At 47.5% G+C, this 13,429-nt stretch overlaps 1 protein-coding gene across 1 annotated transcript; it reads left to right on the top strand.

The window, feature by feature from the left end:
• Positions 1-6,290: 6,290 nt before the first annotated feature.
• On the top strand, positions 6,291-13,012 carry LOC103891423 (spermatogenesis-associated protein 31A6). The gene is made up of 4 exons (XM_054519672.2): positions 6,291-6,529; positions 7,664-7,793; positions 8,368-8,428; positions 8,667-13,012. Exons 1-4 carry the CDS (start codon positions 6,299-6,301, stop codon positions 12,379-12,381), a joined length of 4,137 nt encoding a protein of 1,378 aa, XP_054375647.2. The 5' UTR covers positions 6,291-6,298; the 3' UTR covers positions 12,382-13,012.
• The last annotated feature ends 417 nt before the right edge of the window (positions 13,013-13,429 follow it).

Below are 13,429 nucleotides of genomic sequence, written 5' to 3' on the forward strand. Positions count from 1 at the left end.
TACTACAAATATATATTCTCCCAACTTTGGAGCACCTAATTATATAAAGCAAATATTAACAAATCTGAAGAGAGAAGTGACAACAATAATACAATAACAGTAGGGGACTTCCATATCCCATTTTCAACAATGGATTGATCACTCAGACAGATAATCAATAAAGAAACAGATGACTTGAACTACACTATAGATCAAATGGACCAGACATATACAGGACATTACTTTCCAAAACAGCAAAATACACATTCTTCTTGAGCATACACAGTACATTCTCCTACACAGGTCATATATTGGGCCAGAAAACAAGTCTTAGCAAATTTAAGAAGATTGAAATCTTACCAAGTATTCTTTTTGACTACAGTAACATGAAACTGAAAATTAAAAACAGGAGAAAACTTAGAAAAGTGACAAATATGTGGAAATCAACCAACACACTCCTGAACAACCAATAGATCAAAGAAAACATCAAAAAAGAAATAAAACATCTTGAGACAAACTAAAATGAAAGCACAACATACTAAAACTTATGAGATGAAGCAAAAGCAATTCTAACAGGGAAGTTTATACAGGTAAGTGCTAAATGAAGAAAAAAGATCTCAAATAAACAATAAACCTCAAAGAAATAGAAAAGAAAAAAAAAGAAGCCCAAAATTACAAGAAGGAAGGAAATAACAAAGATCATAGCAGAAATAAGTGAAATAGACTGGAAAAACAATAGAAAAGATCAATGAAATGAAAAGCTGATTTTTTGAAAAGATAATGGCTGGGCGCGGTGGCTCATGCCTGTAATGCCAGCACTTTGGGAGGCCGAGGCGGGCAGATCACGAGGTCAGAGATCAAGACCATCCTGGCTAACATGGTGAAACCCCGTCTCTACTAAATATACAAAAAATTAGCGGAGTGGAGTGGCATGCTCCTGTAGTCCCAGCTACTCAGGAGGCTGAGGCAGGGGAATGGCATGAGCCCGGAAGGCGGAGCTTGCAGTGAGCGGAGATTGCGCCACTGCACTCCAGCCTGGGAGACAGAGCGAGACTCCGTCTCAAAAAAATAAAATAAAATAAAATAAAAATAATAAAAATTGACCAACCTTTTACTAGGCTAAGAAAAAAGAGAAGCCTCAAATAAATAAAATTAGAACAAAAAAGCAGATATTAAAATTGGTAACATAGAAACACAAAGGATAATAATAGTCTACTCTAAACAACTATGTGTCAACAAATTGTTTAACTTAGAAGAAATTGAGAAATTTCTAGAAACATACATCCACTAAGACTGAAACATGAAGAAATAGAAAATCAACACAAATAATAAGTAAAAATATTGAGTCAGTGGTCAAAAACCTCCTGAAAAAGGAAAATCCAAGACCAGATAGCTTAGTGGAGAATTCTAGCAAATGTTTAAAGAAGAATTAATACCATTTCTTCACAAACTCTTCCAAAAGTTGAAGAGGAGGCAACACAAACATTTTTTATGAGGCTAGCATTACCCTGATAACAAAGACAGAAAAGGACACTACAAGGATGACAGATATTTTTAAGGTGCAAATGATGTATTCTTGGATTTGAAAATACAGGATTTGTTCGTACAAAGATTTGTGTGTGGATAGGTGGATGTGTATTGGTGTGTGCATGCATACATATACAAGCTTACCTTGTTTCATTGCACTTCACTTTATTATGCTTCTCAGATATTGCATTTTTTACAGGTTGAAGGTTTCTGGCAACCCTGCATCAAGCAAGTCTACCAGTGCCACTTTTCTGGTAGCATGTGCTTATTTTGTATCTCTGTGTTACATTTTTGTAATTCTTGCAATATTTCAAATTTTTTTTATTATTATATCTGTTATGGTGATCTGTGATCAGTGATCATTGATATTACTATTGTCATTGTTTTGGGGCATCACAAACCATGCTCCAAAAGACAATGAGCCTAATTGATACATATGTGTGTTCGAATGGTTCCATCGATCTGACCTTCCTCCATCTCCCCAACTCCTCAGGTCTCCCTGTTTTCTGAGACACAGTAATATTGAAATTAGGCCAGTTAATAACTCTACACAGGCCTCTATGTGTTCAAGTGAAAGTAAGAGTCACACATCTCTTCTTTTAAATCAAAAGTGAGAAATGATTAAGGTGAGTGAGGAAAGCATGTTAAAAGCTGAGACAGGCCAAAAGCTAGGCTTCCTGCACCTAACAGTTAGCCAAACTGTGCATGAAAAGAAAAAGTTCTTGAAGGAAATTAAAAGTATTACTCCAATGAACACATGAGTGGTATGAAAATGAAACAGACTTACCGCTGATATGGAGAAGGTTTGAGTGGTTTGGATAGAAGATCAAACCAACCACAACATTTCCTTAAGCCAAACCCTAATCGAGAGCAAGGCCCTAACTCTCCTTAATTCTCTGAAGGCTGAGAGAGGTTGGAAAGCTACAGAAAAAAAGTTTGAAGCTAGCAGAGATTGGTTCATGAGGTTTAAGGAAAGAAGTCTTCTCCATAAGATAAAAGTGCAAGCAAGGAAAAGCAGCAAGTGCTGATGTAGAAGCTGCAGCAAGTCATCCATAAGATCAGCTAAGACAAGCAACAAAGGTGGCTACACTAAACAGAAGTTTTTACTGCAGATAAAACAGCCTTATATTGGAAGAGGATGTCATCCAGGACTTTCACAGCCAGGTAGCAAAATAAATGCCTGGCTTCAAAGCTTCAAAGAACAGGGTGACTCTTTTGTTAGGGGCTTAAGCTGAAGCCAAAGCTCATCTACCATTCTGAAAATTCTAGGGCCCTTAAGAACTATGCTACATCTACTCTGCCTGTGCTCTATAAATGGGACAAAGCCTGAATGACAGCACATCTGTTTACTACATGAATATTTTAAGCTCACACCTGAGAACTACTGCTTTAAAAAAAGATTTCTTTCAAAGTATTATTGTTCATTGACAATTTACCTGGTCACCCAAGAGCTCTGATGGAGAACTACAAGAAAATTAAAGCTGTTTGCATGCCTGCTAATACAACACCCATTCTGCAGCCCATGGATCAATGAGGAATTTAGACTTTCAAGGCTGATTATCTGAGAAATACATTTCATAAGGCTGTAGCCACCATGTGTAGTAGTTCCTTCGATAGATCTGGGCAAAGTAAGTTGAAAACCTTCTAGAAAGTTTTCACCATTCTAGAAGCATTTGCAATTCATGGGAGGAGGTTAAAATTAAGAACATTTGTGATTCATGGGAGGAGGTCAAAATATCAACATTAAAAGTAATTTGGAAGAAGTTGATTCCAATCCTCGTGGATGACTTTGAGGGTTCAAGACTTCAGTGCAAGAAGTAACTGCAGATGTGGTGGAAATAGCAAGAGAACTAAGATTAAAAGATGTGAAAAGAACTTAAGATGTGGCTGAATTGCTGAAATCTCATGACAAAATTTTAACAAATGAGAACTTGGATGAGCAAAGAAAGTGGTTTCTTGAGATGGAAACTACTCCAGGTGTAGATGCTGTGAACCCAATTGCATAAACTTAGTGGATAAAGCAGTGGCAGGGTTTGAGAGGATTGTCTCCGATTTGAAGGAAGCTCTACTGTGGGTAAAGTGCTATCAAACAGCATTGCATGCTACAGAGGAATCTTGAAAGAAATAGTCAATTGATGTAGCAAACTTCTTTGTCTTATTTTAAGAAATTGCCACAGCCACCTCACCTCCAGCAGCTTCCACCATGATGAGTCAGCAGCCACAACACTGAGGCAAGGCCACCGACCAGCAAAAAGATCATGACGTTAAAGGCTCAGGTGATCCATAGCATTTTTAAACGGTAAAATAATTTTTGACTAAGGTATGTACATTGACTTTTTTAGACATAATGGTATTGCCCACTTAATAGACTACAGTATAGTATAGACCTAAGTTTTATATGCACTGAGAAACCAAAAATTCTGTGTGATTTGCTTTATTGCCATATTTATTTTATTGCAGAACTGGCCACCAGAATCTTCCCTTCCCCTACAACGCCCTTCACCCAAGACACCTGCATTTTCCCCTCACCCATCATACCCCACCCCCATTGTCTGGCCTGCCCTCCACCTCCTCCAAAAGCCTTCATTGCTCCCCCACTGCTGGACTGCATTCTGACTCCGTCTCAACGTGACTCAATGGCACTTCCGTTGGGCACTGCCCTAAAGAGCTCATCTCCACAGTGGCCTGAAACCAAACCCACAGTATCTCTGAGGTATGCCTATATAGCAGTCCCATAAGTTATCATGCACTTTAAGCATTACCACGTCCAGAACTGTAAATGCTATACATTTACAGAAATACCACTTGAAGGTTTAACTATTTATAATTCTTTCATAATTAGAATTACAAATTTTGAATATTAATTATTTTAATTGGGGGGAAGGGCCAAGATGGTTGAGTAGAAACAGCTCTACTCTGCAGCCCCCACTGAGACAAACATAAACAGCAAGTGAATTCTGCATTTCTAACTGAAATATCCAGATTCCCTCATTGGGACTGACTAGGCAGTTGGTGTGACCCATGGAGAGCAAGGAAAAGCAGAGCTGGGTGACAGTTCACCCAAGAGCTGCACAGGGCAAAGCGGCCTCCCTCCTCCAGCCAAGGGAGGCAGTGAGGGATTGTGCTACCCGCCCGGGGAACTATGCTTTTCCCACAGATTTTTGCAAATCCCAGATCAGGTAATCCCCTTGTGAGTCCACACCACCAGGGCCTTGGGTCCCAAGCACAAAGCTGTGCAGACCCATAGCAGGGGCTCCAGCTGGCACCCACTTGGGCAGGTACTGAGCTGTAGAAGTTTCTGCATACTCTGGCGGCTCGCAGAAATCCAGTGAAGCAGGAGATCCATCAACTCCCATGAGAAGGGGGCTGAAGCCAGGGAGCCAAGCAGACCCACTCCCACAGAACCCCACAAGCTAAGACCCACTGGCATGGAATCCCCACTAGCCAGCACAGCACCTGGAGTCTGCCTGAGAAGACCAAGTTCCTGGGGGGAAGGGTGACCGCCATTACTGCGGGTCTAGTCGCTGGTTTTCCCCCGCCAGTGCTAGGGAGACTGGGTGGTTTGCACTGGGCAGAATTCCCCACAGTGCAGTACAGAGGCTGTGGCAGATATACCATTATTGTATATCCAAAGGAATATAAATCATTCTATTACAATGATACATGCACATGTATGTTTATTGCAGCACTGTTCCCAATAGCAAAGACATGGAATCAACCCAAATGCCCACCAATGATAGACTGGATAAATAAAATGTGGTACACATACACCATGGAATACTATGCAGCCATAAAAAGGAATGAGATCAAGTCCTTTGCAGGGACATGGATGAAGCTGGAAGGCATTATCCTCAGCAAACTAACACAGGAACAGAAAACCAAATACCACATGTTCTCACTAAGAAGTGGGAGCCGAACAATGAGAACATATGGACACAGGGAGGGGAACAACACACCCTGGCACCTGTCAGGGGAGGGCCGGTGGTAGGGAGAGCATCAGGAAAAATAGCTAATGCATGCTGGGTTTAGTACCTAAGTGATGGGTTGATAGGTGCAGCAAACCACCATGGTACACATTTGCCTATGTAAGAAAACTGCATGTCCTGCACATGTATCCCGAAACTTAAAATAAAATAAATACATATGTACATAAATAAAATTTTAAAAGATAAAAAAAGTCTTAATTGTATATGGGTAGGTCCCTTTGATTGAAAGTGAGATAGAAATAATTTTTTAAAACTTACTATTCAAAATTTGCAAAACTAAATAAGAGTAGAAGAAATTTACATTTTGTCCCTGGATTGATACAAGACAAAAACATTGTGTGGGAAAGCTGGAGTTGAGGATGAATGAGATTCTGAGAATAAAAATCCCTGGTACATAGCCAAAATTTCAGAACTTCAGATTTTCAAGGGCTATAAAATAGGTAACCTCAAGCCACCGTCTCCAAAAGATAAAAGGAACCAGGTAATATCTATGTTCCAGGAAGAAAGAATAGAAAATTGGCTACCACTGACAAAACTTAGTGGGAAGGAGGGATCTGGAAGGTGGGATGGTGGAGGGATCCCCAGCTTGGGGGGTGGGGAGGGGCTGTGCTTCAGTCTACCCCTCCCCCTGCCCCTCTCCCTCCTCCTCCCCTCCCCCTCCTGCTGGGCCTCCGGCTCCCTCTGTGCCTCCCCCTCCCTCTGCCCCTCCCCTCCCACTGCCTCTCCCCAACAAAGGAGCCCTTTGTGATGTCAAGGCCCCAGCTCTGTGACGCAGGCCTGGGCCCCAGTCCCTAGGCTCCACCCGGATGCCCAGAGCTCAGTTGCTTGAAAGCAACGCGCCTATTCACATGGAGAATCTTCCCTTTCCTTTAAGATTACTTAGTGCCTCATCGCTAAACGCCCCCAGCTCCACACCATGGGTGCTGGATATCTTCCTCACCTTGGTGTTTGCCCTGGGGTTCTTCTTCCTGTTACTCCCCTACTTCTCTTACCTGCGTTGTGACGACCCACCCTCACCATCGCCTGGGAAGAGAAAGGTAAGGAGCCCTCAGTCCGGACCCACAGAGCTTGACTCTCTCCTTTCTTTTTATTATTGGTTCCACTTTTCCAAATCCAGTGGAGAGCCTTCTATGATGGGAAGTCTCAGAAGAGACCAGAACATCATCCTTCCAGGGAGAGGCAGGGCAGCCAGGGGTTGGTAGGGGTGGATAGTGTACTGGGATTTCCATCCCAAGCTCTCAGTCCATCTGTCGGGGAGCACAGGAGGCATCAAGGCAAAATCAAACCAGTGGACTCAGCACCAGTACCAGTCATGAGCTGAGTAGGGAGGTCTCTGTCTGAGACCAGGCCCTGAGCCATGGCTCATCAGCCCCTTTCTGGGGCAGGTGGCTCAGGGCCCATCCTCCTCTGTGTGGGGTGATCTGGGGCCTGTGCTGGGCCCCCGAGGGCCTCCCACCAGGGCCTGGTGTCTCCTCTGGTCTCCTGGGAAGCAGAATCCTACCTGACAGCTCAGCAGTGCCTGCGGGCCTGAGCCTGGGTGTTCCTGGAGCGGAGGAACAGGGACTGAAGGCGTCCGTGGTGGACCTCATATTGAAAATCCCTCTCTCTCTCTCTCTCTCTCTCTCTCTCTCTCTCTCTCTCTCTCTGTGTGTGTGTGTGTGTGTGTTATTTTTACTTCATTTATTTTATTTTATTTTATTTTTTGAGACGGAGTCTCGCTCTGTGGCGCAGGTTGGAGTGAAATGGAGCGATATCGGCTCATTGCAACCTCTGCTTCCCGAATTCAAGCGATTCTCCTGTCTTAGCGTCCTGAATAGCTGGGGATTACAGGCGCCCACCACCATGCCCGCCTAATTTTTGTATTTTTAGTAGAGACGGGGTTTCACCATGGCCAGGCTAGTCTCAAACTCCTGACCTCAGGTGATCAACCCACCTTGGCCTCCCAAAGTGCTTGGATTATAGGTGTGAGCCACCGCGCCCGGCCCCCTCTTGCTGTTTTTCTAAGAAGAAAAGCAGTTTATCATCCATTTAAACATGAGTGGGAGGAAGCACACAGAGCTCCCTGAGCAAGACAGAGAGAGCTATGCGGTTCCTGAGTGCAGCGTGCTGCGGCTGGGCTGGGGCGGAGAGGGAGAGCCGGTCCTAGCTTCTCGCCCTTTCTTGTCTCCCAGTGTCATCTTGTCTTTCCACGTCATCTTGTCTCTCCGCGTCATCTTGTCTCCCCACGTCATCGTGTCTCCTATTGTCCAGTAGGGCGGAGGGGGAGGCCCAGAGGCAGGATGAAAAACCACAGTCTGAGAGGTAAGGCTCTGCCAGAGCACACTAGAGTGAATTTGATCTCATCTGTCCCAGAGGGAACTGACTCTGAAGAAGTCAGTTGAAGAAGCCTGAGGTGGGGGTTCCTAGGAAGGAAATCAGAACCCCGGGTCCTTCTCAGATTCCATGCCGGAATGAAGCCATGGTGGGCCAGGGACTGGGCGTTACCCAGCAGGGGGCACTGTGTGTGTCCTGGGGAGACCAATGCCTGCCTGGATGCGGAGGGGGGTGAGGGGGCCTCCCGCTCCCTGGGAGTAGCTGTTCAACTCTGCTAAGGCTGATTCCTCTTTGAGACCACCCCAGTCCTTTCTCCCCACAGGGCAGTTGTGAGGACTGTGGGGGTGGGAGGGGGGGCTCCGTGTGTGGAAGCCCTTTGTGAATGAAAAAGCCCTGTCCTCCATGCCTTGCTATTACTGTCGGGGCCATGTGGCTTTGGACACAGATGGGTGGGTTCCAGGGTCTAATTCCCCATGGTCTTCCCTAAAGAAACAGCCACTCAGCCTCCTGTGAGATCCCAGGCCCCTCCCTCACTGCCCTAACCCAGTCTCTTGATTTCCAGCTTGTAGAGAGTGCCCGACAGGCCTGGAAGAGACTTGTGACCTGCTTTCACAACTGCAGAGGTGAGGCACTTCCCCTTCCCTGCATCCTTCCTACCAGGGCTGGGATGCCACCCCAGGGCCATAGGCAGCCTGGAGCTGACCTGGGATGGGGAGACCAGGGGGACAGAGGATGGAAGGGGTAACAGGAGAATTGGGCGGTCAGGGTGTGGGGTGGTGGAGGGGCTGTGGCCCGAGCGCCCACTCTGCCCTCTGGCCCCACCTGCTCCTGGCTGCAGCTCGTGCTTCCTGTCTCCTGCAGCCTCCTGGGGCCACACCTTCACAAAGGTGACTTTGGTCAGCTCTCCGGTCCAGACCCCCCAGGTGAGGTGGGCAAAAGAGCACCTGATGGAGCCTCCCGGTCTTCTCATGAGCCTATGGAAGATGCTGCTCCCATTCTCTCCCCGTTAGCTTCCCCGGATCCTCGAGCCAAGCATCCTCAGGATCTGGCCTCCACCCCATCACCAGGCCCAATGACCACCTCAGTCTCCTCCCTAAGTGCCTCCCAGCCACCAGAACCTTCCCTTCCCCTAGAACGCCCCTCACCCGAGCCACCTGCACTTTTCCCTCACCCACCACACACCCCTGATCCTTTGGCCTGCTCTCCGCCTCCTCCAAAAGGCTTCACTGCTCCTCCCCTGCGGGACTCCACACTCATAACTCCATCTCACTGTGACTCAGTGGCACTTCCACCGGGCACCGTCCCTCAAAGCTTGTCTACACATGAGGATTTGGTGGCTTCTGTCCCAGCCGTCTCAGGCCTTGGCAGCTCAAACAGTCATGTTTCTGCCTCCTCCTGGTGGCAGGAGACTACCAGAACCTGGTGCGCCCTCAACTCGTCAGTCCAGCAAGATCATCTTTCGCGCCACCTACCAGAGACCTGTCAGATGAAAGCTGGTAACCCGTTTTTGCTCAGCTCTGATGGCCAGAATGTCGTGGGGATACAAGTCACAGAAACAACCAAGGTCAACATTTGGGAAGAAAAAGAAAATGATGGATCATTTACAAACCAAATGACCCCAGAAAAGCACTTAAATTCTTTGGGGAATTTGGTTAAATCTTTGGGTGCTGAGCAGGACACCACAACCCCAAAACCCTTCTGGAACATGGGAGAGAACTCGAAACAGCTGCCCGGACCTCAGAAGCTCTCAGATCCTAGGCTCTTGCAGGAAAGTTTTCAGAAGAATTATAGCCAGCTTTTCTGGGGCCTCCCCTCTCTGCACAGCGAGTCCCTGGTGGCTAATGCCTGGGTAACTGACATGTCTTATACTTTACAGTCTCCTCCTTTCTTGTTCAATGAAATGTCCAATGTCTGCCCAATTCAAAGGCAGACTACAATGTCCCGACTGCTTTTCCAGGCCCAGCCCCTGTCCCATCTGGGGCCCAAGTCCCAACCCTTTATTTCATCCACACCCCAATTCCAGCCCACACCTGTGGCTCAGGCCGATGGTCAGGCCCATCTTCAATCCTCTTTCCCAGTCCTATCTCCTGCTTTTCCATCCCCGATTAGGAACACTGGAATAGCTTGCCCTGCATTGCAGAATAAAGTGCAAGCTCTCTCACTACCTGAAACTCAGCACCCTGAATGGCCTTTGTTGAGGAAACAACTAGAAGATAGGTTGGCTTTACCCTCTAGGGTCCAAAAATCTCAGGACGTCTTTAGTGTCTCCACTCCTAACCTTCCCCAGGAAAGCTTGACGTCCATTCTGCCTGAGAACTTTCCAATCAGTCCTGAACTCCGAAGACAACTGGAGCAACACATAAAAAAGTGGATCATCCAACATGAGGGCAACCTGGGAAGGATCCAAGAGTCTCTGGATCTGATGCAGCTTCGGGACGAATCACCAGGGACAAGTCAGGCCAAGGGCAAACCCAGGCCCTGGCAGTCCTCCAGGTCCACAGGTGAAAGCAGCAAGGAGGCACAGAAGGTGAAGTTCCAGCTAGAGAGGGACCTGTGCCCACATCTGGGGCAAGTTCTGGGTGAGACCCCACAAAATCTATCCAGGGGCATGGAAAGCTTCCCAGGGAAGGTTCTGGGGGTGACTTCTGAGGAGTCGGAAAGGAACTTGAGGAAGCCCTTGAGGAGCAACTTGGGAAGTGACTTATTAAGATGCACAGAGAAGACTCATATAGAAAACATCCTGAAAGCCCACATGGACAGGAAGTTGGGCCAGACCAACGAGGGCTTGATCCCCGTAAGTGTGCGTCGATCCTGGCTTGCTGTCGACCAGGCTTTTCCCGTGTCCGACACCCACGTGAAAACCAGCAATCTAGCAGCCCCGAAAAGTGGGAAAGCCTGTGTGAACACGGCCAAGGTGCTTTCCTTCCTCGAACCGTGTACTCAGCAGGTGCTAGGAGCCCATATTGTGAGGTTTTGGGCCAAACACAGGTGGGGTCTACCCCTCAGGGTCCTCAAGCCCATTCAGTGCTTTAAACTGGAAAAGGTTTCATCCTTGTCCCTAACACAGCTTGCCGGTCCCTCCTCAGCCACCTGTGAATCTGGGGCTGGCTCAGAAGTTGAGGTGGCCACATTCCTTAGAAAGCCACCAATGGCAAGTCTGAGAAAGCAGGTGCTGACCGAAGCATCTGTTCACATGCCAGAGAGTCTTCTGGCCTCCTCACCTGCATGTAAGCAGTTCCAGAGGGCCCCGCGAGGAATCCCATCTTGGAATGATCATGGGCCCTTGAAGGCTCCTCCAGCTGGACAGGAGGGCAGGAGGCCATCTAAGCCCCTCACATACAGCTTCACAGGCAGCACACAGCAGAGCAGGAGCTTAGGAGCCCAATCTTCAAAGCCTGGAGAGACAAGGGAGGCAGTGCCACAATGCAGAGTCCCCTTGGAAACCTGTATGCTGGCAAACCTCCAAGCCACAAGTGAGGATGTGCATGGTTTCGAGGCTCCAGGGACCAGCAAAAGCTCTCTACCCCCTAGAGTGTCTGTCTCCCAAGATCCAAGAAAGCTGCGTCTTATGGAGGAGGTTGTTAGTGAATTTGAGCCTGGAATGGCCACAAAGTCAAAGACCCAGCCTCAAGTTTGTGCCGCTGTTGCGCTCCTTCCAGATGGGCAAGCATCTGTTGTGCCTCATGCTTCAGAGAATTTGGCTTCTCAAGTGCCCCAGGGCCATCTCCAGAGCATGCCTACTGGGAACATGCGGGCATCCCAGGAGCTACGTGACCTCATGGCAGCCAGAAGGAGCAATCTGGGGCACAAGGAGCCCAGGAACCCAAACTGTCAAGGCTCATGCAAGAGCCAAAGGCCAATGTTTCCCCCTACTCGCAAGAGTGAGAACTCTAGGAAGCCCAACTTAGAAAAACATGAAGAAAGGCTTGAAGGATTGAGGACTCCTCAACTTACCCCAGTCAGGAAAAAAGAAGACACCCATCAGGATGAAGGCGTCCAGCTACTGCCATCAAAAAGCCACTTTGGAGAAAACATCAAGCAATTTTTTCAGTGGATTTTTTCAAAGAAAACAAGCAAGCCGGCACCAGTCACTGCTGAGAGCCAAAAAACAGTAAAAAACAGTTCATGTGTGTACAGCAGCAGTGCTGAAGCTCAGGGTCTCATGACAGCAGTTGGACAAATGCTGGAGGAGAAAATGTCACTTTGCCATGCGCGCCATGCCTCGAAGTTAAATCAGCACAAACAGGAGTTTCAAGCCCCAGTCTGTGGGTTTCCCTGCAACCACAGGCACCTTTTCTACTCAGAACACAGCAGAATACTGAGCTATGCAGCCAGCAGTCAACAAGCCCCTCTCAAGAGCCAGGGTTGTCCCAACAGAGGCAGGCAAATCAGAGATCAACAGCTGAAAAGTGTCCGGTGCAACAATGAGCAATGGGGCCTGCGACATCCCCAACTCTTGCACCCCAAGAAAGCTGTATCCCCAGTCAGTCCCCCTAAGCACTGGCCGAAGACATCCGGTGCCTCTAGCCACCATCACCACTGTCCAAGGCACTGTCTTCTTTGGGAAGGTATCTGATTTGGTCAGTCACAAATTCTTTTTTAGCCTTCCCTGGAGAAAAACAAGTCCCCAAGAAAAAATTCACTCTATGTAGAGAAAAAATATTTTCTCTCATGTTAGTACATGCAGAACATTTAATATTCCACAATATATATGGTTTTTTATTCATAAGAGGGTGATGGCTTTTATTTGTGCCGTGCTTCGTGTGGGCTTGGTTTCCAGAAGCGACAGGACATGGAGGGATGTTGACAGTGGTGCTGTAATCTCACCTTCATCCTGAGTTCCTTCACTGAACCTTACGTTTCCATAATATCGTCTTTACACAAACAACAAAAAATTCTAAAAACAAGATGAGAAAAACCTATGAAGGTCCCACTCTGAAATAAGGTTCAATCCATCTTTCCACTACTTACTCTACCTCAAACTTCGTGCAGCTGTAGGGAGAAGGTTTGCAGAGATGTCACAGGACTGCACATCTCCATGCAGGCTCCAGGAAGTGCCACAGCCCAGTAGCTTCATGTGTCTCAAAATAGTGGAAGTTTGGGTGCGAAAGTGCTGGGCCCTGAGTTCAGAAGTGGGAGAAGTCTTGACCCTGGGTATTCTGGTGGAGAATAGATAATGTCTGCCCCTGGGAAGCCCCTTCTCTCCCTGACAAAGGCTGGGATGGAGATGGGCCCTCTTAGCTCAGCCAACATGCAAAGCACAGAGTCCCCATCCCACTGCTTCTCCCTTTCTCGCACTCTGGAGTGGCGGTGGGGACAGAACTTCCAGCTCTGTGCATGTGTAGGTGGGGGCTGGGGGGTCAGGGGGGCGGCCTTCATGGAGGCTGCTGAGGGCCGTGAACTCCCCTGCCCCAGATGGGTGAATGACCCTGCTCCTGGGTCACCAGCCTTTGTCTATCTCACCTACATGTCTCTCAGCTTCAGAGAAGTAGTTCTGGGTGAATGGAGTAGGGTATGCCTGTGTGTGCAGAGGCTTCTGATGGTGGGACTCTGTAGAACTATAGGGGATGCAGACAGAGAACTGAAAAGGAGGCAAAGTGGTGTGTGTGAGGGAGCCATAAGTG

This window comes from Pongo abelii, chromosome 13, assembly GCF_028885655.2.
Source record: "Pongo abelii isolate AG06213 chromosome 13, NHGRI_mPonAbe1-v2.0_pri, whole genome shotgun sequence".
NCBI lineage: Eukaryota > Metazoa > Chordata > Mammalia > Primates > Hominidae > Pongo > Pongo abelii.

Coding starts and splice junctions, on each gene's coding strand:
- LOC103891423 (XM_054519672.2), top strand. CDS start 6,299: ATGCCCAGAGCTCAGTTGCTTGAAAGCAACGCGCCTATTCACATGGAG. Junction 7,794..8,367: donor GAAAAACCACAGTCTGAGAG/GTAAGGCTCTGC, acceptor CTTGATTTCCAG/CTTGTAGAGAGTGCCCGACA. Junction 8,429..8,666: donor CTGCTTTCACAACTGCAGAG/GTGAGGCACTTC, acceptor TGTCTCCTGCAG/CCTCCTGGGGCCACACCTTC.